The 27,639-nt window shown below is 32.8% G+C and overlaps 4 protein-coding genes across 4 annotated transcripts; 2 read left to right on the top strand and 2 right to left on the bottom strand.

Moving 5' to 3' along the window:
- Positions 1-2,318: 2,318 nt before the first annotated feature.
- On the top strand, positions 2,319-5,844 carry LOC114370146 (histidine-containing phosphotransfer protein 1-like). Its single transcript, XM_028327431.1, has 6 exons — positions 2,319-2,584; positions 2,947-3,077; positions 3,182-3,250; positions 3,527-3,598; positions 5,298-5,370; positions 5,490-5,844. Exons 1-6 carry the CDS (start codon positions 2,519-2,521, stop codon positions 5,535-5,537), a joined length of 459 nt encoding a protein of 152 aa, XP_028183232.1. The 5' UTR covers positions 2,319-2,518; the 3' UTR covers positions 5,538-5,844.
- Positions 5,845-11,289: 5,445 nt separating this feature from the next.
- Positions 11,290-12,895, top strand: LOC114369979 (LRR receptor-like serine/threonine-protein kinase GSO2). Its single transcript, XM_028327259.1, has one exon. It carries the CDS (start codon positions 11,354-11,356, stop codon positions 12,557-12,559), a length of 1,206 nt encoding a protein of 401 aa, XP_028183060.1. The 5' UTR covers positions 11,290-11,353; the 3' UTR covers positions 12,560-12,895.
- Positions 12,896-15,105: 2,210 nt separating this feature from the next.
- LOC114371984 (LEC14B protein-like) lies at positions 15,106-21,174 on the bottom strand. The gene is made up of 10 exons (XM_028329342.1): positions 21,040-21,174; positions 19,528-20,044; positions 19,340-19,459; positions 19,137-19,214; positions 18,750-18,926; positions 17,815-17,892; positions 17,323-17,498; positions 16,255-16,413; positions 15,970-16,030; positions 15,106-15,521 (listed from the first exon to the last, which is right to left on the bottom strand). Exons 2-10 carry the CDS (start codon positions 19,954-19,956, stop codon positions 15,318-15,320), a joined length of 1,482 nt encoding a protein of 493 aa, XP_028185143.1. The 5' UTR covers positions 19,957-20,044; positions 21,040-21,174; the 3' UTR covers positions 15,106-15,317.
- Positions 21,175-24,521: 3,347 nt separating this feature from the next.
- LOC114371206 (gibberellin receptor GID1B-like) lies at positions 24,522-27,287 on the bottom strand. The gene is made up of 2 exons (XM_028328652.1): positions 26,792-27,287; positions 24,522-26,111 (listed from the first exon to the last, which is right to left on the bottom strand). Exons 1-2 carry the CDS (start codon positions 26,831-26,833, stop codon positions 25,122-25,124), a joined length of 1,032 nt encoding a protein of 343 aa, XP_028184453.1. The 5' UTR covers positions 26,834-27,287; the 3' UTR covers positions 24,522-25,121.
- Positions 27,288-27,639: the final 352 nt, after the last annotated feature.

The raw sequence follows: 27,639 nt of genomic DNA, 5'->3' as shown, positions 1-27,639 counted from the left end.
GTCATCTACAATTCTACATTTATTTTAAAATATTAAAAATTGAATTAAATTTTAGCATATGTAGTTTTTACTAGTATTGATTTAGTTTTATTTTTTATAAATTTATTCATTTGTTTTTCATTTTTTACTGCTATGTATTAATTTTTTTATTTTAATTTATTACGTTCATATAGATATTCTTGGTCCAAAGTAATTAGAGAGATTTTTTTTATCAAAAATGTTTTTTAATTTTAAAAACTATTTTAAAATTACATTGAATCCAACACAATAAAGTTAGTAATTTTAAATTTAGTTATAAATTATTAACGAAAAATATTAAATAAAAAATTGGTGAAATAAGTTTTCCATCAATATATTACGTGATATATTTTAATTAAAAAATTAAATTATATTAATTTTTTAAAATTATCATCTAAGAAAATTCTTCCTCTTCTTATTACTTTCATACAAGGTGTATATTTTAAAAAATTATCATCTAAAGAAAATTCTTCCTCCTCTTATTGCTTCACAGACAACTAATCTCACTCCAAAGAGAGAACTTGATTACTTAGTCTCTCTTCTTAATCATATTTATATTTATAAAATTTGAATTTAATATCTCTTTAAGTGTATAAATTAATATTAGAATCATAATTTCTAATTAATAAAATCTTGTATATATAATTAAAAGATAATTAGCTTTTGAAATATGTTAATTAAGAATAAATTTTAGATTTTGTTTATTAAAAAGCCTCTTGGAGGAGGAAAAACGCATTTCACTTATCTTAATATATATATTTTTTTAAAAGGAATTAGTTACTGATTAATTTTTAACTAAGAACAACAGTCTTGAACACTACCAACAAAAGAATACTAATTTCCAATCTATTTGTTTAAAATTGAAATACAATATATTTATATTATATTTAATATTCATGTTTAATTTATATGTAAAAATGAAATGAAATCATACATTTGCTAACGAAACTTAGTTTAGTTAATTGAATAGTATATGTAAGTTGTTGGAAATTTCTTATATATATAGTATCTAAGTTTGATTTCTGTGTGAATAAAAAAAAATAAAAACACATATTTCATCCTTTTTAAATCTTGTGAAATCAAGATATATAGATATAGATTGTTTGACACACAAAATTAGTTAAACAATAGTATAAGCAAACTAAGCAACACAAGGTTGTTTATATTAATTCATCTCTACCTATGAAATTATGTCATTGTGTCAGTTTTTCATAAACTATCAAGTTTACTAACTTCACAAAATTATAACTATTATTTATGAAGCTACTGACTCAACCCTAAGTATTCTTTACACTTACCTTTTGAAGCAAACAACCCACCGCATCTCTTCAGACTTTCAACAAAAAAAAATACAAAATATTTGGTTAAGGGTAAAGGTCCACTCACTATCTATCATCTTATAATATAGACTTACAAATATAAGTCCCGGTCTTTGTACTCAAAGTTTTACTGATTCACACAAGTGAAGTTCACAAAGTTTAGAGCTTAATAGAATGGCCATTAACATCTTTTAAAATTAGTCTTTTATGTTTTGTACAAGTACTCTCTGATATTAATTTTAGAAACTTCTTGAAATGTAATGTTATATTTCTTTATTAAATGTAATATTTAATTTTTTTTACCAACTAATCACTCTCATAAGATAAAACATCTTACTTATCTCTCTTTTCTTGTCCTCAAAATCTTGCAGCAATTAACATATTTTTCTTGTTAGAAAGTACATTATCATTCTCTTTCTTCCTCATAGCACAACTTTTGACATTCGTAGTAAGTAGAACTTTTTATTGACATTCATTTTGCACTTTCATGGATGATTCTGAGAATGCAATAGATTGTTTGCTTCGCAAATAATGTTCTTGCATTTAAGACATCATAAGACGATGTTTTAGTCTGATGTGCGTTTGACTTCAAAACTCCACATAAAAATTGTTTTGGTAGAATAGAGAACTTAGCATGTAGAGTAAGACTCTTTATGACATCAAAATAATTGAGACTACATTATTCATATTTTGTCCTAACAAAAATGAAATAAATAGAAATTTTGTATATTTCCTGTCATCTAAAGATAAAGGCTATACATGTGCCAAAAGTGACAAACTTTTTTTTTTCCTCCAATTATCAGGGGAAATAGAAGTATCTTTTAGGTCACTTCTTAATAATGATACAAAACATTCACCAACTTTATTAATAATTAATATAGGTCACAAATTAATAAGAGAAATTTAAAAGAATTAAAACAGATTTTAAGTGCATTGATTAACGTTAAAAACACACACACTATACACGTTATTTAATACTCACTAATAAAAAGCGAAGGGGTTTCCGAGTTTTGAAGGAGAGAGAGAGAGACATTTGTAACGACAAGAAGCAGAAGGTATAGAGGGAGTGGTCAAATTACGGATCAGGATTCAGGAATTTCCATTCTGAGACACACAGAAGCACAGAAAGAAACTCCTTTTAATTTTTCAATTTTCAAGTCAAGATCTGACATCATAGAAAAATGACCATGGATGTCGTTCAGCTGCAGAGGAAGCTGCGCGAACACCAAGCCGCTATGTTTCAACAGGTTCTCTTCTTTTCTCTCTTACACTTCGATATTTTGTATGTTTCTACGCGCTTTGATTGCTACTGTTACTGTTCTACCCTCTTTTTTTGTTATTTACGTTCAAATATTTTATCACAATACGACGTCGCCGTTGGTCCCCATGTTTGTTTCATTCATTGGAGACCTCTTGGACTGCAAGGTCATTTTCCGGAAACTAAACTTAACCCCCCTCTTTTTTTTTCTCCTTTTTGATAAAACGATTAAAGTTGTAATTTTTATTTTCTTTAAGAAATAAGGTCAAAACCCTCATGATTACTTCTATTTTCAAGTTGTAATATTTGGTGGCGATTTTGGATGGGTTGTTTTTTGTTGGCGGGGAGAAGGGTTTTTTGGATGATCAGTTCAGCCAGCTTCAGAAACTGCAAGATGAGAGCACTCCAGATTTTGTGATTGAGGTTATCACTATGTTCTTTGATGATTCTGAGAATCTCCTCAAAAACATGGCACGTTGTCTGTAAGTTATTCTTCTCTCTGTCTTACTCTCTTATGGGATTGTTCAATTTTAGATTAATTATGAATAATATGATTGATGCTTTGGTTTTTTGACTTGTTGTGCAGAGAACAAGTGCCAGTTGATTTCAAACAAATAGATGCTCATGCTCATCAGTACAAGGGAAGCAGTGCCAGGTTACTATATTAGATTTTTTTTTTCTAGACTAAATTATACGAAAATTCCTGAGATTTCGTGAGATTACATAAAAATTTCCTGTTTATTTTTAATGTTAAAATCAACGTTCTTTACAGAGGGACGTAATATTTTTCAAATAATTACGAAAATCAGTGTGTTATCTCACGAAACCTCGTTGGATATCAGTAATCAGTGTAATTTACTTTTTATTTTTATGTATCGAGAAAGGTTTTAAAAATCTGCTTATATGTGATATTGTTTAATTTGTTCCACAGTATTGGTGCTGCCAGAGTTAAAAATGTGTGTGCCACCTTCAGAGCTTTTTGTGAGGCTAAGAACCTGGAAGGGTGAGTGAATTCTAGCATAACATATTCCTCCCCATTTCCCTGTTTTGAATCTTTGAACGTGCACTTTACGCTATTTGCTCCAACATTCATATTTCTTCATATCATGTGAATTATTTTGGTTTTGCATTGATTCGTTTCTCCCCAAGTTTTGTTCGGTGGTCAAGTCAAATATAGGACTTAGCATGTGATCTCTCTGAAACTTCAACAAACTTCCAGAAATCTAAAAATAGAATACTAGTACATCTTAAATTGGGTTGGTGGTGGTTTTTTAAAATTCCTCTAAAATATAAATCACAGAATTATTTGATATGCATTGTAAGATTGTGTAACACATCGTTTCTTCGACCTATTTTGATTTGGTGATCTTTACTGCGTTTCTCTGAGGCTACTGATTTTAGCTTTAATTTGGGGGAAGAATTTTCCTCTTTTTTTTGTTTAATCATTTTTTATGAATTTTATAATACGCTTTGTAAACTTATAGATGTGTAGATTGTTGTATAGGAAAACTAAGTTCTATCATTCCGTCATTAGAGAAAATGTAAAAAAAAAAAAAGGAAAGTAAAATGCATTTGGAAGTTTCCTTATTTCGTGATATTCTCCCCAAATAAGTTACTCTTAACATTCTTCAATTTTGCATTTAATGACATAAATTCCACTCTTGAAGATGTATGGAAAGTGTGGGAAAAAATTAAGGGAGGATTTGTTGAGATTCTTCAAGACATAATTTTAAAATTTAATCGTGCTTGTCTAAATTTGTAAATAAAGAGGTCTTTGTATTAAGAGAAAAAATCAATCGTGATTTGCCTACATTTGTAAATAAAGAAAAGATCTTTGTATTAAGAGAAAAATTTAATCGTGATTTCCCTAAATTTGTATTAATAATGAAAAAAGCATTGTTTTAAGAAGGACAAGTAAATAACTTTCTTTTTTATCTTTTCCTTATATGTTTTTTCTTTACTTTTCCGAGGGAAATAATGTGATTTTTGTTTGGTTTGAAATCATATGTTCCTTGTAGTCTTCTGTATTTTGTTGAGAGGAACAAGATAATTTGCTCCTAGTCACCTTCTTCAAATACCTTTTCCACTAGAATCAAATTAAGCTGGAGCTAATGTCACTGAAAATTTGTTTTCCCAATAAAAAAAACTAAGACATTATGATTGCTGTGGAGTAATAATTGAAATTTATAATCACCTATTGAATTATGAAGATTGAAAGATTTGAGCATATTTTCATCTATGTTCTTATTCGTTCTCATATGTGATGTGATTGAGGGCCTAAGTTTATGTCGGCATGATTATAATGAAAAGCCTGTAATTGAACTGCATCAGATAGATGATGCAGCTGCTGTCACAGTTCATAGACCTTCTCTTATTTGTGTGAATGACTAGTATTGGTAAAACAGATTTCCTCATAAATCTTTTGACTTCTTAGTGATTAAATTGATTCTTTAAAGTGAATGTGAGCTGTATTCACATGTGTTCATCTTTCAGGAGATATGCTTCCATTCACAAGTCTATTAATTTATCTATATAGGAAAATAAAATTGAAATGTTGACAGCGGGTGGGTTATAAAATATACCTTTTTCATTGAGCCTTAAAATGATAGCGAATACATAATATATATACTGCATGCTTCTTCATGAGCACTTCACAATAAATGTTGGACGAATTACTAAGAAAACAAGTGTTGTTGGTGCAGATGTATGAGATGTCTATCACAGTTACAACAGGAGTACTCTCTACTGAAGAACGCTCTACAGTACTTATTCAATGTAATTACCTTCATGTCTTGCTTTAGTTGTATCTTATTGCATGACTTGTGTTCTGGATGCTGTTTGAATCCTAATATATGGTGCTCAACTTTGTTCCTTGTATTGATTGATTGTTGCAGCTGCAGCAACAAATCAAGGCTGCTGGTGGTTCCATTCCCACACAATAGAGTAGATGAATGATAAAAAAAAAAGTGAAACTTTTGATGGAGCAGCTGATTTTGTTCTTTTTTATCCTTTTCTGGATTTTTCGTTCAGAATTACGTCAAAGGTTTGAACAATGGGATTATAGTGCTGATATGATGAATAAGCATTTCTTGCCTGGTTTGTCACATACATAAATTATATGATTCTTTTCCAATAAACTGTTGTTAAGTTTAAGGTTTCCCATGTTTACTCGTTAGGGAGATAATGTTTATCATTTCAATCATTTGTTAAAAGAAAGTGCGTATATTATAATTATAGTGTTTAGCTCTTGAACTCTTCTGTTCAGTTTAAAGAATTATTTGGAAAGTGTGGAATTCTTAGCTCTTGAACTGTAAGAGATGTGTTTTTAAGGTTATTACTTGTTAGTTTGAAAACAGCAGTACGCGATTGTTGTACTAAAATTATTGTTTAGCATAAATTACAATGATGAATCGCTATATTATCTAAACAATTTTTTGCCTACAAACCAAAAATATTTTCTAAAAAAATTAGAAGGCATGTCATTATAAATTTATAACAACTAATTTTGTTTAATAAGTTAACTCAATAAGTTTTAGCTAATTTTTTAAAACTTTTAATTAACTTGCCAAATTTTTTGGTCAAATAGATCATAGAGCTTTTAGTTTCCTTAGTGAATTATATTTTATTTTTACTTAAGCTACTAAATGTCTACAAAATATGCTCTAGTCATATATCCCTCTTTAAAAAAATTCTTCTAAATATGAAAGTAAATATACTAAAAAAATCCATTATTTTCTCTAATAAAAAGTAAATGTGAATATAGCAATGATACCGTAAATAGTAACAGTAAGGAATAAGGATAACCCTTTTTGTTTTGGTTAAATCGGTAAAGATAAACCCAGTAAAGAATAGACAGAAATTGGTTGGCCCAAATAAAAAAGGGGCTGACAAATTACTGAGTAAAAAAATAAAGTCTGAAAGAATAACTGGCCCCAAAAGGTTTTTGTTTTGTTCATACAAAGAATTGAGTAAAAAATGTTTAGATTTTAAATGATAAATATTGTCTACGCATTATTAAAGTTATTTACCAAATATTTTACATGATAATGTTTTTAATTTTTACTTGTTAAATTCTTCTAATTTTTACATGATAATATATTTCGTGATTTACTTTTAAATAACTTTTCATTATTTCACGTACATGTGATGTTAAGTCCTTCAAAAATTAAAAGACAAAAACAAAATTATTTTTATTTTTAATAAAATGATAAAATCACCCTTTTCTGTTGTGATTTAAGATACTTATTTCATAATATCATAGCTAAATTAACATTCATGAAAGTTTAAGGTAATCAATAAATAGTTAAATTTTTTAAGTAAATTATAATAATCCATTTATTAAAATGTATACTAATTATGAATAATTAATAATATGAAAATAAAATATATATTTAATAAAGTGGGGAGTTACTCGATTACAAAATCTAATACACAAGAAGGGAATAGTCGAGGTGGGATTTAATCTCAAGTCCTAACAATTACTAAAACAAAGGTTGGGGAAACTGTATTTAGAGTTTCAATAATTTGGTTAGCAATGTTTATAGTTAAGCCACAATGTATATCAATAAACAAGTAGTTAGACATGCTATATCAGTTTGAGGTAACTTGTCTAGAGAAAAGAAAGTAAAAGAAAAGAAAATTAAAAATTTACTCCTCTTAATTACAGCTAAGAAAGTTTGTTTATTTTTACTCAGAATATATTTATTTTCACGGATAATAATTATTTTTGAATCTGATAGAATTATTATTTGAGATTTTAGGGATTCATTTTTTTTCTTATTTAAATGAGTCTTTTGTCAATGTGTTTTTACATGACAATTCTTTACAAGTGAATAAATTTCAATGGAATTTCTTACTTCCCAATCAAATTTTCCTACATTTATATATAAACACTCGTTTATCAAGTTCTCCAATTTTTTTTTCCTTTTTGGATGCTAAATATTTTTTTTATAAAACTTTATTTTCATGTATTCAACACAATCCTATATTTAGGATTTAAATTCAAAATCTTTAGTCTATTAATCTATGAACTTGGTGGTATAAAAAAGTTTATTTAATGAAATTAAAAATTTAATAAATCTAAAAATAACAAATTGTCAAATTGGTAAATAGTTGAAATCTTTTGAGTATGCTGATTAATAGAGATGTAATTCTTGTGTATCGAAAAAAAAAACAGATGTAATTCTTGGCTATATATATCATATCATAAACACTTTGTTGATAGAGACAAATCATTTTAGTGATTTCTATGTTTTAAAATGATTAATTAATCTCTAACCGTTAGTTTGAAAATATTAGTAAGCATTTGTTTCAAGTTATAAAATTGTATTTCTGGGAATTATTTTCCTAAGAATGTTATGACTGAAAATAATATTCCTATATATGTTTGGCTGCCATTAGGAATTTTAGAAAATAAAATTTATATAAGAAATGTGTAGAAAAAGTGGGGCCGGATAGTTATTGTAGAGAATAACTATAATTCTCATGGAAATTCAACATACCCACCTCTTAGTGTAAAAGAATAAGAAGTAACAAAAACTTGTGTATTCCATATTTCTGGGAATCCTGTGGGTATTTTCACAAAACTTATAGCAAAGAATGTGATATTTTCAAGTTAACATTTCCAAGAATCTTCCTTGATAACTTGAAACAAACTTCTCTTTAATGTTGACAAAAGAAAAAAAAGGTATTAAATAAATTATCATATGTATAATTGCTAGTTTGCTACCATTCTTATATTAGGTCTAGAAATAATTCCATCTTCATACTACATTTCTCACACACACGTAACAACATTTGAGTTACCTTAGCAAGATTCGTTCAAGCTCTCTTAATCTTGTATATATATTCATCTGAACTTAATTACATTTTCCGCATAAGATTTTTGTTAATTGTTATCTATGCATTGTTGGAAAATGAAACTACTCATTGGAAATTAAAAATGTTGTGGAAAAATAACCTTGTGGGATCATAGCATTAGCAGAAAGCTGGATGAAAAAGACAGTACAACGAAGTTACATTAATACGCATGCGGGATGAATACACTATAGAGTAATCACCACGCAAGGCTCAAAAACTCCATAAATTGAAGACTATATGTACCAGAATAAGTAGTTGTTTTGGTTGTTGTGGTTGGTGTATGCAACTTCTAACTGGACCATTTGGGGATCATGTGGATTTTTTTTTTCTCTCTGAACTGCCTCCCACGATTCATAGTAAATAATTGATGTGGGGTTGTTTTAATTGGATAGCTATAGTATATAAAATGTAGCACTATATGTGGTTGCTCGCTTTTGTATGTATTGGGACCAAACTCATCAGAGACAACATCATTCTTTTACATTCATTAAAAAAAAATGCTTTCTATCTTTGTCTCTATGTTGCTTGGCTGGATTTGAGTCTGAGGTGCACACATTTCTATCTAGCCAGGTTGTGTTTTGTTACATTTATGTTTATGTCTGAGCTAACTCGCAAGTCGCAATTACCTCTGCTGCCATATTGTCTCCAATTCCTACTAGAGGTCATGCTCATGAATTTAACCAAATCACAATTAGGCATAAAGTTAGAGATCAATAAATTATAGAACATGAATTGTCCTGCGGGGTTGTGACAAAACTTGCTCTTGACGTAATTGCTTATTGTAGAAAATAAATCACATCAGAATATTTATTGACTAATTTTTGTCAAAAAATTTGATTTAACCAAACTTACATAGTATCAACTTCAAATTATATTTCATAAGATTTAAATCTGAAAAATTACTTAAGAAGATTAAGTTAAATATCATTCGAATCATGATTTATTGATTTTTTTAATTGAGTATAGTTATTATTAAACTAACTCTCCATCTGTGGGTCAGTCAGTGGGTGATGGTGTAGATAGAAATCATAGAATCATATATTTACTTTTACAGCAACCTCACATAGGCCTATTTGTGATTTGTTTGAAAATATTTTGGGGGGTTGAAAATATAAATTGATTTTACTGGCCTATAACTTTTGACCCAAGCAAAAGAAAAGGGGTAATTAAACAAGGGATGGAAATAGACTACAGGTAGAAAAGGTGGACATTTTAGGAAAACGATACTAACTTTCCCCATGTACGTAGCGGAGCACATGATAGCTGATTTTATTCTGCTCTATGTTGACTTTCATTCTGTATCCAAGAAAAAAGAAGAAGCATGAACTCTTTGTTACACACGGTATTTGGTGAAAGCTTAGAGCAGAATATGAATTGCGAAACAAGCTTTGGAGCATGCATATATCTTTGACCAAAAAATGCATTTGACTCAGCTTACTTCAGCTTCATTCAAGAGATATTAGTGTACGTTTATTTTCTTATAAGCAAAAGATAAAAAAGGTAAAAAGTATTTATTGGTTTGGTTTATTCCCACACTGTAAACATGCTGGCAATTACAAAAGTAAAAAAAAGAAAAGAAAGATAGAGAGAATATTTCTAGTTATGGTTATTTGCGATATTAGGTTGATTTTTAATGTTAAAAAGAAGATTGGGGGAGGGGTGGGTGACTTATAATGGTCAGGGTAGTAGTTATTTGAGTCTCGAATTAATGACATTTATGCTATGAGATTGCGTGAGGGGCCTGAAGTCCAAGCAAGAATGGATCACAATCAATTACGTTAATAATGGAACTGATGCATCAAGTAGTAGTATCAAACTTCTGATGTTTTGAACCGTAATCTTTGAAACAGAGATGGAAGCAAAAGAAAAAGAAAAAGAAAAAGGAATACACATTTATTATTTATGATTTATGATCTATTTTGCTATATAGTAATGATATAGGGCTGGCATCATACCATAGGAGAGATAAATATAACCATTAACAAACCTCTCTTGAAGAAGCTTTGAACAAGAAATGGTGAAATTAGATAACCCAAATTTTACGTCATAGGCGCATTTGATAATCCACTGCATAACTTAGCTGGCACTCACTCACTCACTCACTCAAAAGCCCCCACACCACACTTGCCCCCTGACAATGTTTGTACATAGGCTAATTATTTCAGTATAAATAATAGAGTAGACACTAGACACCAAGGAAATGAGAAAAGGAGATAAGAAAAATAATACAGTAATAAATTTTTAATTTTACTAAAATAAAGATACAACATTACTACTATCCCACTAGTTTATTAAAAATTAAATATTTTTTATAGCATAAAAATAGTAATAATAATTTTATGCTAAGAAAAAAAATAACAGAGAACAATATGAATTTTTTAAAAAAATTAATTTTTAATTAATATAAAATATTTTTACATAACTTATTTTTATTCTACACACTTACTATAAGTATCTAAAATAAATTATCTAATTTTTTATTTTTATTTATATTTGCCTAAATAATATATATTCTATTTCTTTCTTTTTTTTTATCTTGATTTCTATTCAACCATAAGATTAGGCGTCCTCAGATCAGTAAATAACTAATGCCTTTGCATTGATATTAATATTAATAATTTAATAGGCATGGAAAAAATATCGTATTAAAAAATTGAAGAGTTATTTTAATATTTAACGAAAAGAATTCCTGTGTCCCTTCTCACATACTAAAGCTTTGGTTGGAGTTGGACACGTGTGGTTCCGAGGGTGATGACGTGGCTTTCGAGGCTGAGGCATGGAGGCCAAATAGGCTCGGAGAACCGTTTGATGTAACTGTTCCCGAGGAAGTAAAAAGAATAAAAAAATGAGTCTCTCTGACTTATAAAATCTTATTTTGTTTTTCTGGTTCTTCATTTCAATGGCCAAGTGCAGGAGTTCTACTTCTCCCTATGCATTGTTTGTGTTCTTCTTCTGCTTTCTACAAGTCCAGGCGATTCTGGACCCTGCCGATTTCCTCGCTCTGCAAAACATTCGTAAGGCTCTGGAAGACATGCCAGGTTCCGATTTCTTTTCCACTTGGGATTTCACCGCAGACCCATGCAACTTCGCCGGCGTTTACTGCGACTCCGACAAGATCATTGCGCTCAACCTCGGCGACCCCCGGGCGGGCTCTCCCGGCCTCACCGGCCGCCTCGACCCCGCCGTCGGCAAGCTCTCCGCGCTCGCCGAGTTCACCGTCGTCCCTGGCCGAATATACGGTCCTCTCCCCGAAACGCTCTCCGATTTGAAGAACCTCAGGTTCCTCGGCGTCAACCGCAACTTCATCTCCGGCCAAATTCCGACCAAATTAGGTGATCTCCGCAACCTCCGAACTATCGATCTCAGCTACAACCAGCTCAGCGGACGCATTCCTCCAACGGTAGGAACCTTGCCGGAGCTAACAAACCTAATCCTCTGCCATAACCGTCTCTCCGGTTCGGTCCCCCGGTTCGAGTCGCACACACTAACCCGGCTCGATCTGAAGCACAACGGTCTCTCCGGTTCGCTTCCTCCTGATTGCCTCCCTCCTTCCCTCCAGTACCTCTCTCTTTCCTGGAACCAGCTCACCGGCCCAATGGACCGCCACCTGGCCCGTCTCGACCAGCTCAACTATTTGGACCTAAGCCTGAACCAATTCACGGGCCCAATCCCGGGCCGAATATTTTCTTTCCCACTGACAAATCTTCAGTTAGAGAGGAACCAGTTCTCGGGCATGGTTCAGCCCGTGGACCAGGTTTCGATCCCGACCGTTGATCTGAGTTACAACCGGCTGTACGGTCAGATATCGCCGATGCTGGCGACAGTGCAGAATCTTTACCTGAACAACAACCGGTTCACGGGTCGGGTACCGGCTAGCTTCGTGGAGCGGTTGCTGGACGCGAGCATTCAGATACTTTACTTGCAGCATAACTATCTGACGGGGATTGAGATAAGCCCTACGGCGGTGATTCCCGAGAGAAGCTCGCTGTGTCTGCAGTATAACTGCATGGTCCCGCCCGTAGAGACTCCCTGCCCACTTAGGGCTGGTAAGGAGAAAACCAGGCCCACTGCGCAGTGCAATCAGTTGAAGGATTTGAAGGACTAATTCTCATCCGGCCCGGCCCAGCCCAGCCCATTAAGTCAACGTCATATACCTTTCCTTCTCTTTCTTGCCCTTTTGATTCATTATTATTTAATTTTGTGATAACTATGGGGGGATGAATAAGATGATTGTGAATATTTTTGGATTAGATTTAGATAGATACCCTAGCTATTTTGATCCAAGAGCTTCTCTCAAGTCTGATGCTCTCGCTCTACATATTATGATTATGGTTATTATTTATATTACTAATGTAATATGATTAGTCCATTAGGAAATCAAAACAAAAAGTTATTGGTCGTTATTATCATGCTATATTGCTATCTGTTCAAACTATTGTCATCTCTTGTAAATAAATCTTTTCATTCTCTTTCTTATTTTTATTATCATTGTTGTCTTGGTGTGAGAAATGCTAACAGCACACTTTACTTTTTTATTATTGATTCAATATTTTTTTTTTCTAAATTACAAATATTTAGTTGGTCATATTTCTTATTTGATGAGTTTTTCTCTTGAGAAAATTAATCAATAGTAGGGAGCATTTTATTTAGTGTGGCACTTCTCATATTGGCATTGGGAATCTTTTTGTTTTGTTTTCTATTTTTCTCATTTAAAATGCTTCTAGCTAGGGTCATGGTAGAAGCTCCAAATGTGATTATATAGTGGTATGGCACCCCGCGCGTTCATAACTTTGGTACAATCTGTAAAATTGGCAGTGATGTATTTATCAATGCCAATTGGTGATTGTTCCATCATTTCAATTTTTACTTATTTTTAGGAGAATTGTGTGACACATGATTACAAATTTTCAGATTTATCCTTTTGTGGGAAGTGGAGTGGTGGCCATTATATGCAATTACCGTTTCTTCAGCTAAGCTTTCCATAAGCACGAGTAGGTGCTCCCTGCAATGGAAAATGGTTGCAAGTGGGACAACCATTTGGGTATCCCTTTTTGCATTGCAATTGTAAGCCTTTCGAGTCTTGGGTCTGGAACTCTGTTTTTCCGCCCTCTGTGGCGACAAGGAATCATCATGGTAAAAAGCAAATGTGAAAAAAACAAGAAAAAAGAACTGAGATTAGGTAAAGTTGCATTAAATTTACTGAAGAGCCACGAAGCAGCTAATGTGAAAGCATCATAGAAAAAAGTAAATGTGAGTAGAAAACAAGAAGAAAGAACCGAGTTTAGGTATGGTTGAATTAAACTTACTAAATAAAGGGCACATGAAGCAGCTAGACAACCTAACACACATTAGCAACCATCCACTGCCCTATATCTAACTCTTTGTCTGTCTCGGGTTGTTGCTGCCTTGTTAAATAAAATGTTCTAAGATCAGATTACACGTTAAAAGTTTTGGCATAATGCATGTCTATATCTGCTAATATATGATTAAACCCATCATCATCATAAAGTTTAACTCCTATTTATTTTTTAATTTTTTTAGCCAATCCACAAGGAAATTTTCGTTACCCCTAATCTTCACATAGAAAATCTTCTGGGACATTGTAAATAGCAATCTTTTGCAATTTGCCTTTAAATAAATTAAATATTTCTTAAAATTAAAACAGACCGTTGACGCCAAAAAAATATAAAACGAATAGCCTTTTTCTGTTGGAGGCCCCAACCCAACCCCTCCATGTTTTGCTGTCTGCATAGTACTGACTGTACTTAATTTACTCGACATTTCAGTCATTTTGGTCATGGAATCTCACGTTTTATCATCTCATAATTTGTTTGTAGCTTAGAATAACATCTTTGCTTTCATTACCAATATCCAGACGGCAGAGAGAAGGGTCCCCCATAGTTTTACAATTTGTTAAGATAACACCTTCAGAAGTGTGGCCCTTTACGAGAAATAACTATCTCACACGCCATTAATGTGAGAAATTTCTCCACTCTTTAAAAGGTAAAACTCATAATATTTTGGAACACTTTTTCTTTTTATAAATCAGCCTGCTCTTCTATAACATTATTATGAGGTCTATCAAAATCAAGGAACTAAGGTATCATGACAAAGAAAACAATACGATAAATCACCAAAACAAAGACAGCAAAGGATGAGACTATGAATTAAGATTCTCATGACACCCACAACGGCACAACCACAGTAATATAGGCATCTTGGCAGTGGTGTTTTGGCAAATATATGCTATCACTGCTTTTTCTATGCTTTACAGCTATATAGAAGAACAACGTAACTTCTTTTTTTTTATAAAATGTTATTAGTACAAAATATTCCCCAATTTCATCCACAATTAATTTTTATTAGAAAATCTGATTGATTACATTTAACGGAATTCTTCCCTCTTATCCACATTTTTTTCATCAACAAGACTCAAATCTGAAACCTTACTTAAATGAGTCGATAGTACCACTCATATCAACAACTTGTAGAACAACCTAACTTTGAAGAAACTAGAAAGCATTATTAGCTTTTTTTCTGATTTCTACAAAAGGTGCTCCACAATAATTAGGGGTACATTGTACGTGTAAATGTTTCAGCGAAAGCACCATGCAGCAGCCTAGTTTCACCACAAGAAGGCCGCACCAATTAATGACGAATTGGTACAATATAAAATAATTTATTATAGGCACAGCGTACTAATGAATCAATTCCAATCTCAATTTACATGGTTATTTATGTACCAAGATTTTGTGGCAGTTCATGTCATGCCTTATTATGTCAAAACATCCTATACAACTTCATTAACAACAGGGTATGGATCTCCCAAGATCATTTTCATAACTGATTTTTTGACTGACATATCATAGGTAATGTTCATAAAAATGTCTTGTCCATACCCTCTTCTTAGTTGAAGAGCCTGGTGTATCACCACTCCCAGCAAATTCCCATTTCACAACATCTCCATCCCAAGAAGAGCTAACAAGTGTAGTGTGGAAGGGGTGCCAGCTACAATCTCTTACAGGTGATTTATGGTGCTTCAGCGTTGCGACTTGAGCTCCACTTACCTGTAGTGAGTTATCAAAGTTACCATCAAAAGAGAACCAACTTGAACTTTTTATTGTTTTTTTTTCAAATAAACAAATCTAACTGCAAAATTTCCTGATTAGAATGAAGTAAGTTCATGCATAGTGGCTAAGAGGATATTCATCACGTTCCAACATTCTTCCTCTACAATTTTATTCACAGCAGCTACATCGTGGAATTTTATGTAGAGTCAGCAAAGGTGTTCATCTCAGTGTGATAAGTGTTTCCTTTTAAGCAAGCCATTGTATGGGTAATGAAGACAGAAAACTGTAGTCTTATTACCCATGCTTGAAATATATCATAATCCACAACTTTACCTCAAAAGATGAAACATGGATAGAGATAAAAAGGTGGATTTTGCCTAAATAATGTTTTCCCAATTATACAGCATGGATACAATGCTAGAGCAGTAGTAACTAAAATACATACCAAATCATATATATAAACACATGCGTTGTGTGATCCAGTATAGATGTACTTCTGGCCCGTGCTGTAAATTTGAAGATTAACATTAGGCAAGCAAAATTAATCAAATTCGAAACAATTCAAAAGTCAAAATTTTGTTGGAAAAAAACAGTTTAAAAATATGCTAAGCAAGCTGCATGCTGGTCCAAATAGGCAAACAATTGCAGCTTTAAGGAAGAAGAAGATCAAAAGAGGACCATGACAAGAAAAGGAACAATAATTACATAGCAATGCAGGCTTAGTGCTCACCTAAACGCTGGGGAGAAATAGCAGCGGATGAGAGTGCGTAAGACCGAATGGCCTCTATAAGTAGCTACTGACTGATCACAAGGGTGAGTCAAGTCTTTTGCTTGGGGTGGATAATCCATCCACCTGTAATCCCATTCGTAACTCCTATACCCAGGATTGCTGGAATAGAGAGAAAATTATGTTATAGTATGTCGTTGCATTGACAACAATTTCATCTAGAAATATCATAATCCTGGAAAGGAATGGACATGATTAGCTAGGTTAAAAATCTATAAATATCACATGCTAGACTGAATTCTGAAAATCACTCTAAGATCTTCAATTTCCCACAGTCATGTAAACACAAATAGAGAACGAATCATGAGTCCAACATGACACCTCATTCTTTAAACAGAATTATATGAAATTCCCAGTATTTTGCATTTTTTGCAATGGAATGTAGTGAGAATGCTTCGTAGATAATTGAAAAATAATCAGCCTCATAATCTGATATATATAATTTCACAAGCATAATTAACTGATAGATTCATTCAAGAATTAAGATAAATTCAAATTCCATCATCATACCTTATGGAAATGTGGGCATAACTGAATCTGTATCTTGTTATATATCAGCAGCATAATACTCATCAGCTATATATTACCCTAATACAACCTTCATTCGTCTTATTTATTCCAGACATGTGTTAAGAATATTGAGTCATGAACAATATATCTTCTCACTGGTAGTCTACAAGCATTTTTTTTTTCCTTATTAAATTTCACATGTCCATATCTTTCACATTACTCCATTTGATGACATTAGCATAAGTAAACACTATCACCATGAGTATTTCTTTTATCAAAATTTTATTTTAATTTTAAAAATTTCCAAATCAGCAAATGTATAAAATATTTATCTCTCTATAGCTTTATTCAGACTTTTTAAACTACAAGGTGGCAAAGTAAAATCAGGCAAAAATACGGCCCAAAGTTTAATTTACCCATTATTTATTTCCTTTTGTCAAAACATATAAGCTTACAATTCAAGAACTGTGGAAATCAGAATATTCCTGGTAAAAAAAATACCTGGTAACATTGGATGACATTTTGCGTATGTCCCAAAGTTTAATGGTTTGATCTTTACCATTTGAAATGAAATAGCGTCCATCTCCTCGAGTATCAATAAATGTAATGCCCTCAAGGTGTCCCATTAAAACCCCTGCTGGCTTGCCTTTAGCAATCAAGCAACGCCGATCCCAGACCTAATCAAACTTGTGTTTTAGAATTTATCCTTCACCAAAAATTGGGGGAAAGGACGAAAAAACCCTAATTATTAGATATGGAATTTCTGCAATAAGTGACTGACCAAAGCAAAGAACTCTCACATTTATCTCTCAACTAATAACAACTTTCAGGTTCAATATATATTTATTTAACTTCGTACGACGGATATTGACTTCCTATGTAAAAGGTGGCCACCACTTCCCATGTATAAAATCAAAGGCTGTGATACTCAAAGGGAAAAAGAACATAATATCTTGACAGAAAAGAAAATCCATCTTATGGTGTAGAACAAACCTTGCAGAAACTATCATCACTCCCAGAGTAAATAAGATGGCTAGTTTCATCAGCAAAACATACAGTGTTCACATCACACTGCGACATAGAATGAAAACCAAATGTTAGAACCTCTATGGATTAATATTTTGAACCATCCGAAGTTAGCACAATAGGAAAATAACTTCTGCACAAAAATGAAAAAGGACTTAAGTCCAATCCAAATCATATTTTTTGGCTTGGACATTTTATTTTTTAATTTCTTTCGGTAGCTTGGGGTGAGGTAGGGGTACTAAGAAGCAGTGTGATTCTCCAACAAGGTTATTCATACCATCTCTGGATTATCTATTTCTTCTACACCAATATAGTGAATCATATTTGTTAGCCTTACAGATATTTCAAAGACAAATAATGGATTAGACCTTCAATGTACCCCTCAGCCAAAAAGATAGTGCAGAAAACCTGTTCATTACAAGTAGTAACTCCATATTTCATAACCAAAGTTATTCTCTCTCTCAAATGATCTTGATTTTGCACTTAAGCAAACATAGAATTAGCATCGTAAGCTCAAAGAGAATCTAGGAATAAAATCAAGATTCCTCCTTAGGATACGAAAATCTACCCATGCTCTCCAAATTTATTGTACATTTTAACTTCTATTTCCAATATATCAATGAAACACAATCTCAACTAAAATTTCACATGCACTGGTGTAAAGGCACAGCCAATACATAGAGTGGTTCATATTCAGTTGAGCAATCTATCACAGAATATAAAACTGCCCCTTCATGTTGTGCACAATCAATTCTATATAGCTTGTAGAGACTGCAATTATATTATGAAATCATGAAACTTAAAATATTCTGCAACAAAAATACATAAACCAATAGATATCAAACAATAGCCTAAAGCATATGAAGCTAAATAAATGTAGTATTTATGCCTAGTAACAATACCGTGTGAGCTAAAATTCGAAGTGAGAGCTTATTTGCTTCAAGATCGTATACATATATAGAATCACCACTACTTCCTGCAACTAATTCTTTCCCATCTTTTGAGAATTTCACACAGAAAATTCCAAAGGAGTATCCTCCATCATCATTTGATGAAAAATCCAAACCATCATGTATCTCCTGTGTATTTGAAGAAATATATTACAAACAAGAAAAGAATACAATTAAATTGAAAAAATCCATAAACCAAATCTACCAGAAATGATTGACACGTATCATGAAAATCCATTTTTTTAATATCTATTGCTCTGTAATATTTGGTAGCATTTAAAGCAATTGCAATATTTATGGAATTAGGAAGGGGAAAAAAGTAGCATTAGTTGTGATTACTGTAACATTTGCTAGGGACTCCGTTTCAGCAGATCCGGCATTTACAATGTGTACAATAGGTGACATACTGGCATAAACCTGAAATTGAAGAGTACAAATGCCATAAGAAAAAGCCTGAGTTTGCCTGACAATAGTAGAACTATACAACAGAACCTTCACAGAAAAAGAAAAGGATTAAACGGATGTCAAACACAGTAAATTACTAGATAGCGTTGATCAGGTGAAAGAGATGTATCAGTGATTGTCCATCTCAAATTTTTAGCTAGAATGTTCTTCTGAACTTTCCAACCTCTGTCCACGTTGTATATTCTTATGTGACTTCCCTGCAAAGTAATTTAATTGGAATCAAAACTATAGCAAGCATATCAGGTTGAAGCTGAAAACATTTTACCTGGAACCCAGCAATAAAAAGAGAGCCATCAGCTGAAAACTGGGAGACATAAGCCCTACTAGACATTTGGTCAATAAGCCAGGGACCATTTACAGGCAAATATCTGCTCAAAAGATGACAACGATCGGCTGAAGAAAACCTTCCCCGTCCCGAGTAATTAGACTCTCGACCTGCCAGCATCTTCACAGGAGAAACTGGCAATTCTGGCCTTCCAGTTCCAACTTGGACTAATTGTTGATGGGGTGTTGACTTCAACTTTGTTATCTGAGCAATTTCATTGTCTAAATTTTTTAATGGCCTTTTAGTTTCTCCACTACTAGAATCTTCTTGGATGGCATCTCCATCTTCAGAGAGACCGGATTCTATCTCTAGTCTACTCATAGCATAACCCATTTCGTCAATGTAAAGTGCACTGGCTGTGGCATACATAACTATTCACAAAAACACACAAAATTTTGTAACACTGGTTCATCTTATCCCCTGCGAAATCTTCATAAAATCCCTGTGTTTGTCAATCCTACAAACAAAGAGGATAGTATAGCCACAAAAATGAGTAAATTTTCAGATTTCATTTTTCATATAAATAATTAGAAACCATTGTTAGCAAAGGGAAAAAAAATGAAACAATGATCAGTCAAAGATAAATCTATTTCATTTCTCACGTAGAAAGTTAATACACTGCAGTTGACTCAAGCTAAGCTCTTTACTTGAGAAAAATATCAGCATATTAGTATTGATTTGGAAGAGCTTTCTAGGCTAAGACCTGGTTTGGATAAAAGTTTTCAACAAATACTTTAAGAAGATAAAATGAATTAAACTCCTCTCGTAAGTTAAACTTAGCTTATGCAAAAGCTAAAATCGCTTTTTGGAGAAGCTAAATGAGATAACTTTTATAAACTTGCTTATGCATAAGCTAATTTTAACTTACCGTAGAAGTTTAATTCATTTTACCTTCTTATTTTTTTTAATAAAAGTATTTATCGAGAAATTTATTCAAACAGGGCCTTAATCTGGTTTTCACCTTAAAACGGGGTTAGTTTGTTTGTTGAGGCACTAAATTTAAAGAAATTCAACAACCTTCCGACAACAAATATAAGGTTCGAGGGCAAGAGAATTTGGCAAACATCATAATTCATAGCATTCTTAATTCTGAAGAGTATTAGCGAAACTAAAACCACCCAACCTCGCTGCACTCAAAACCCTTTTCCGTGTTCCAGAAACATCATTGTCATAGTTAAAAACTAAAATTTTACGAGAAAGAAAGCAAAAGCAGGAATGAATTAGGGATTATGGCACCCAGTTCCCCCTTATCCCTAACAAATAATTTCCCACCGTGAACAAGCAAAATCATCATTAGAACAACAAAGTGAAAGTCAACAGAAACAGTCAAACCAAGGAATTCTCGAGTCAAGCAAATTATATGAAGGAAAATGAATAAAAAGAGGAAACATCTACGGTTTAATTAAGTAAAGCTTTGGGATAATAAATAGTTTAGTGATTAGTGAATGGTACCTCTTAAAGAGCTTTGGCTGAGGAGTGATTCTGAGCTAATATATGTGCTAATGTAACCAAAAGGGTAACAACATTCGACGGATTTTTCTGCTTTTGGCACACAATCAATCATCCAAGGATCTATTATATGTATGATGTTACTATTATTACCATTAAATATTGGATAAAGCTGGTGGGTGAAGGTGAACAAGATTCTCTACTCTGCATGTGCACGGAGAACCAGCCTCTCTTTTTATTTAATTTTCTTCTTTATTTGTTATTCCTATTTTCAGTAGCTTTGAGACTTATTACACATTTTATCAATTAAATTCTGCTCAATGTTTATTGAAAGATACATTTATACTAAAAATAAATAATTTTAAAATATATGTTTAAGGAGTAGTAAAAATAAAATACAATAATTAACTTACTGTGTTTATAATCAGGATATTTAGTAATTTTAAATGTACTATGCCAGCAACTACAAGTATCTTACTATTTATTAAGAGTGTTTAAAACAAAACTAAATAGCACATGGTACTTTTATTGATTCTAAATATAAAATCTCATTATCCTATCTAAATTATAACTCATTTTTTATAATAATAATATATGATTCTATTTGTGTTGGGAGATTTTTTAGTTACATTAAATGAGATTATAACATTCACAATGCATGACTAATTAGTTATGAATGATTTAAAATGTATTTCTTTTTATAAAAAAAAATTGTAACTTAATTAACTTCATACGTGTGCGCTCGCGCGTTTTTGCTTCATTGTTTATAGTTATGTAAAAGTCATTTTTAAGAGGTTGATAATTACTCATTTTTAAGTTTTTAATATTCCAAAATTTATCATTGTTTCCTCTTTTGTATGGGGGCATTTTAATTTGTTCATATTTTGAGGCATTCAGTTTTTTTTTTTTTTTTTGCAACGACCTTTATTTGGTTTAGTAAACAATTAAAATTGAGCAAAGGCTCAGAGAAAATAAAAAGCCTCACAAAATATGTCCATTTAAAGACAAACATAATTAAACTCCGACAATATACAGAACCACATTTTATAAATTAGGGTCATAGTTAAATGAACCTCACTGTATGTTGAAATAGGTTACACATTAAAAGACAAAATACAAATAATCAATGACAAAATAATGATAAAAAAAAAAGGAAGTAGTGATATCATTTGCAGATGATAGATAATTGACATAAGATCATGTTTGTTCAAGTCAAGACATTATATTTTTTAAATATTAATTTATCATAAAATCATTAACTTACTATCACTGATAAGGATGTACCAAATACTAATTAGGTATCTTCTACTTCAGGTCAACATTAATGGTTTATTAGTAACTAATTTGCTTGTGCATGTATTTCTCTCGACAAGAAAGAAGTGAAACTGTATGAGGGGATATTGTGATTCTAGGGGTCTTGTCTATATCTTTTTTATAGTCAAACGTGTTTGAGCTTTGAAGAACAAAAGAAGAACTATATTACTCAATTAAATTTTGACTTGAAAACAAATATTTAATTAATAAAAATATTTAATAATATTAATAGATAATTAAGTTTGTCAAGAAAAAAATTGATATGTCGAACAATCGGGTGTCTGTTTTTTGTTTTTGTTTTTTTAATCTTTTTTGTCCGAGTGATTGAGTCACAACAATAAACTGTTTCGAGAATTTACCAATTGAGCTAGCTTATTAGGTAGATCAAATAATAAAGTTAATCACACCTTAAAAATCAACTTATTTCAATAGCTCGAAAGAATTACTTACCAAGGAGGGAAACGTTCAAAAGAATTTTATAAAAATATTTAAAATTTAAAATATAGAGCAAGTCTCTTGATATACTGTATTTTAAGTTAATGTCCCACAAGTCCTTGTTGCATTTTGATCAAACGTAAAATAACCCTTCATCTGCCTTCTCAAATCGGTAAAAGGATGTCTGACCAATTGGCAATGACATTATGAATCACACGAAAGTGTTACAACTTGTATTCAAACACAACTAATACTAGTTGCATGTCAGCTCAGCAGATTCCAACCCCCACCGGTTGCCAAATGAAAAATCCTTAGATACACTAGAGATGTATAGTATTTAAGTCCCAATTCATAGAAGTTTCACATGTTGGTTCCTAATCACGACCTTCTCTATTTACGTTTAAACTAAATATATTTTTAATTTTTGGATTATCAATCTACGAAGAATTATCTTCCTTTAAACTCTAGGTGTTTTTAATTAACGCTTTGTAATAAAAGAAGGCAAAATCGAATTGAAAATGACAACTTACATACTCTTAGATCTTGAAATGAAAAACTTGTCTCGCAGTTCATAATTATAGGTATCTTTTCTTAATTAAGTGTTGCCCCTTTTACATTGAGTCTGATATCTATAGACGAGAGATAATAATTGTCTAAGAATTGTAACAAATTTAAAAATTTAAATTCCTTCAACTGCATAAAACAATTGCTATCCAACTTGAACTCGATTTTTATCTTCTACTTCTACAACATCAATCTTCCTGCCTCAAGTAAAGGTCCTTCCCAACCTTATTTCTATTGGCCATAAGGATGTAGTTAAATACTTGATTTGTTACTCCAGGTTTTGTACACTTTTGTGGCTGAATTATGGATACTGTTTTTAGCTATATATGCAGATATTGCTTGGTCAAGGAACTTTAACTACATTTGGTTTGAGACAGTGTGACTCACTTGTGGCTATCAATTTGATCATGCAAGGTTGCCACACTAACCTTCCTTTTTTGAGTATGATTGAATCAATTAAGAGGTGGAGTAGGAACTAGAAAGCACTGGACTATAAAAAATTATCATGCATACCATGAGGAAAATGCAGATATGGCACATAACTCTCTTATTGGCCTCAACGTACATAGCAATATCATTGATATTCCCTATGATTGTTCCACAGTTTTTGTGGAAGTTTTTCATGTCTTTTTGGTGGATGGGATTTGCTTAAGGCAATCAAGGACTGAAGATGGTCCTCCTCTCCCACCCACCTCGTTTCTATTATATATTTTTCATTATTCCTTATGATATAAGCACACGCATGACGCCAAACTCTTTTCTCCTTTTTGCATCTTGGATTTTGGTATCAACTTTTTGAGGCGAATCTTGTGTTCAACCCCTAACTGATATGCAAAGAGTTTGGTATAAAAACCACATAATAATTCAAACGCTTCATCTTTTTAACCACTTGTGCATATTACTGCTTTTATCTTCCACTCTACACCGTTGATGGTGATGATTGGGGTGCTAACAAGGCCTAAACAGCAAGGATAAATGGTTGCCATATTCAGACATTACCATAATCCTTCCATATCCTTATTCTTTTGTCATAAAAATAGTCCTTGCATCAGGAAAGACAAATAACTACGCAACCTAAGTTTTTTTAAGCACACTTGCAGATATGAACATTCCTTTGAATACCACAATAAAAGCAAAAAAAAAAAAAAAAAAACATTTGTGACATTCATGTCTAGAAGATGAAACTGCTTAATTTAATTTAACAGGATGAAAATATATTACAACCTTAGCTTCTTCCTGATGAAAATTCTAACTGAAAAGTAAACAAACAAGACATTTATATATAGACATAAAAGTTCATAACAGGATGGCATTTGCTCCAGTTCCCAGTCAATAATATATGTTATACAACATAAATGCATTCACTGAACCAAAGCGATAAGCCAAGCCATATCTTGTATCTCCCCTCCTCCTACTATTGAGGTTGAAAAAGTTAAATAGGGCAAGCTTCATTTACGTTGCTTCAGCCAAACCCCACTAAAGAACTGAACTCTGGCACTTCAAACTGCTGAAACTGGTGCTACCCTTCAAAAAGATATGAACACAGCACAGGAAGCAGTAGTCCACACCGATCACAGAAAGCTCCAGATTTACCACCATAGATGTTATCACAGTAAGTAGCACTACACATTTATATAACTACACACCACCCCTATAAAGTTGGGAAAAGAAAAGAAAAAAAGATACAAAAATAAAAAAAAGAAACATTACCCAGGTGAAATGTCAGGCTTTTAGTTATGTATGGGATCCTTTAAGTAAGGTTAAATAGTATATTAACAGTTAGGGTTGACGAAGTTCTTTATCTCCTCCATGAGGGTATAGAAATGATCATTATTAGGCAAGAAGTAGAAACCAATAGTTGCCTCCTTTAGGTATAGAAGTTTGACATCTTGGCCACAATTCTTGAGACCTTCCACATATTCCAGTTGCCAATCTTGGAGAAGATCCAAACCAGCCACACAAACAAGACTTTTGGGCAACTTGAGTCCTTGAAGATTTTTACCCTTGGGGCCGAACGGGTTACAAGCCGGGTGATCTCGATCCGCCCCTTCGGGAAGAAAAGCTCTCCAATACCAATCACGGTCCTGCAGCCTCACAAAGTACTTCCCATCCAGTTTCATCTCTGACTCGGTTCGTTTCTCCCCACCAAACAGTGGGTGGAGAAGAATATTACCTAGCACCTCAATATCTTCCTCAGCAGCCCTCACAGCAACATGATGAGCAATGTTACCACCTGAACTATCCCCAGCCAAGTACACATGAACCTTGGAATCCTTTCCACTCTGAAGCCATGTCCTTGATTTAACCCAGTTAAGTGCAGACCAGCCATCATCATAGGCACAAGGATACCGATATTCCGGTGATCGCCTGTAATTCACAGAAACCACCACAGCCTTGCAATTGCTTACAAGGCGGCGGCAGAAGATGTCATATATAGCACTGTTCGCAGATGAATGAGAGAAGCTTCCACCATGGAAGAAAATTATAACAGGAACAATCTTTGTGGTGCTCAAGGGCTTCTCCAACTCTATGAACCTTCCCATGTTTTCAGGAGCTACTTGATACACCCTATTGAAGAGCCCGGTGCTTCGTTCGACATGATCAAAAGAGAATACCCCGTCAACAGGAATGGTATTAGCCGGGACCTTGCGGTCCAGGAATTCCGCTAACTCTCGATTGAACGTTCCATCAGCACGCCTTAGTAGATTGTAAGCCAGCTTGAAATTGGAGATAAGCACCCAAGTGTTGAGTGGAACAACACTCTACAAAAGATTGAAGATATTATTACAAGTTATAACCTTATCCATATGAACAATTCATTCCATCTAATCTAACACTGTAGTACTTATAAGAAAAACTGCATATTGATTCCTCTAATAAGAAAACTAGGGCACTACTAAGCTGAGAGTATTAGAGATAGCACTATTAGCAGATTAATAAAAGATTTTTTTTAAAAAAGCAACTAATTTATCAAAGGAAAAAGTTGACAAATTAGAGCAAAACCAAGGAATATAAATCTTCATGAGAAGAGAGGAACTTTCAACTTGTGTCACCAAATCAAACTGGAATTTTCCAACTTACCAGAAAAAGAAACCAGAGACCTACATGGGAAGAAATACAAAGTACAAGAAAAAGTAAACAAACCCCAAAAAAGAGCATCATCCAATAGGTGCCGCCATTATTAACTAAACCCAGAAAGGTAATAAAAAAAAATAGATAGAGACAACTCTCTGAAATTCAGATATGTTTTCCGTCCTTAGCCTTGCAATTGATTTACCCCCTTTCATCCCCGCAACCCCCCTTCATCAACAAGACCCCACATAAAAGAAACAGAAGAAACAAACCAAGGAAGACACAGAAACACATATACAACCAGGTTTCAGATTAAAAAAAAATAGAAAGTGAAAAACAAAAACCCAGATGGATTTTAGTAATTTTTTACCTTAGATTCACTGAGGTTGACTTCATTATTACTTTCAGTCATGTTTGTTCTTCCTCTCTTATTCTGTATAGCAAAATACACAAGACCGAATCCACAGAAAACACGCTCAAAAAGTGATCCTCACACTCACAATAACCAACCCTTTAAGCCGCCTCATAATATATGGAAAATAGAGATATGAAGAGAAAGAAAAAAAAAAAGAAAAAAGCTCTTATCTTTAGAGAGGGTGGGTAATGGGCATCTCTCTCCCTTTGGATTGATTTGTCTCGGCTAAAGAAAGGAGAAAACTTCTATGTATGTGTTTCAGAAAGGGAACTAACTGAGAGAGATCACAATATTATGAGGAAGAGAGTGATAAGAAGGAGTGGTGGAGAGAGAAACACAACAACAGAGAGAGAGAGAGAGAGAGAGAGAGAGGTGTAGAGAGAGAAAGAGAATGAGAGTCAAACGCAAAGGAACGACGGGGATGGACGGAGACGAAAGAGACGACAAAGCTGGCGGCCGAATTAAACTGTATATAAAGGGTCCCACCGCTTAAATAATAAATATTGAGAAATCAGGAAATTAAATTAGGGGCGGTTTTTATTTTTTCTAATTGGATGTGTGGTATTGGTATTTCATTTCGGTCGCTATTTTTTTTTTTATTTCCTTGTTTTGTATGCTTGTGTGTGTATTGAGATAGAGGCAGGGAGAAATGACTTGTGACGTACAAGCTTGTGTACAGAACCTTTCTTGATGGCTATTGACAACCCCGTTTTGGCCTTGTTTAGGATATGGGTTGGGTTGGGTTAAAGTTTTCTGTGTGTCTTCCAAATTAGATAAAGAAAAAGAAAAGTTAATGCAAGCGG

Source organism: Glycine soja, chromosome 10 (assembly GCF_004193775.1).
Source record: "Glycine soja cultivar W05 chromosome 10, ASM419377v2, whole genome shotgun sequence".
Classification (NCBI taxonomy): Eukaryota; Viridiplantae; Streptophyta; class Magnoliopsida; order Fabales; family Fabaceae; genus Glycine; species Glycine soja.
This window is presented reverse-complemented; position numbering and strand designations above follow the sequence as displayed.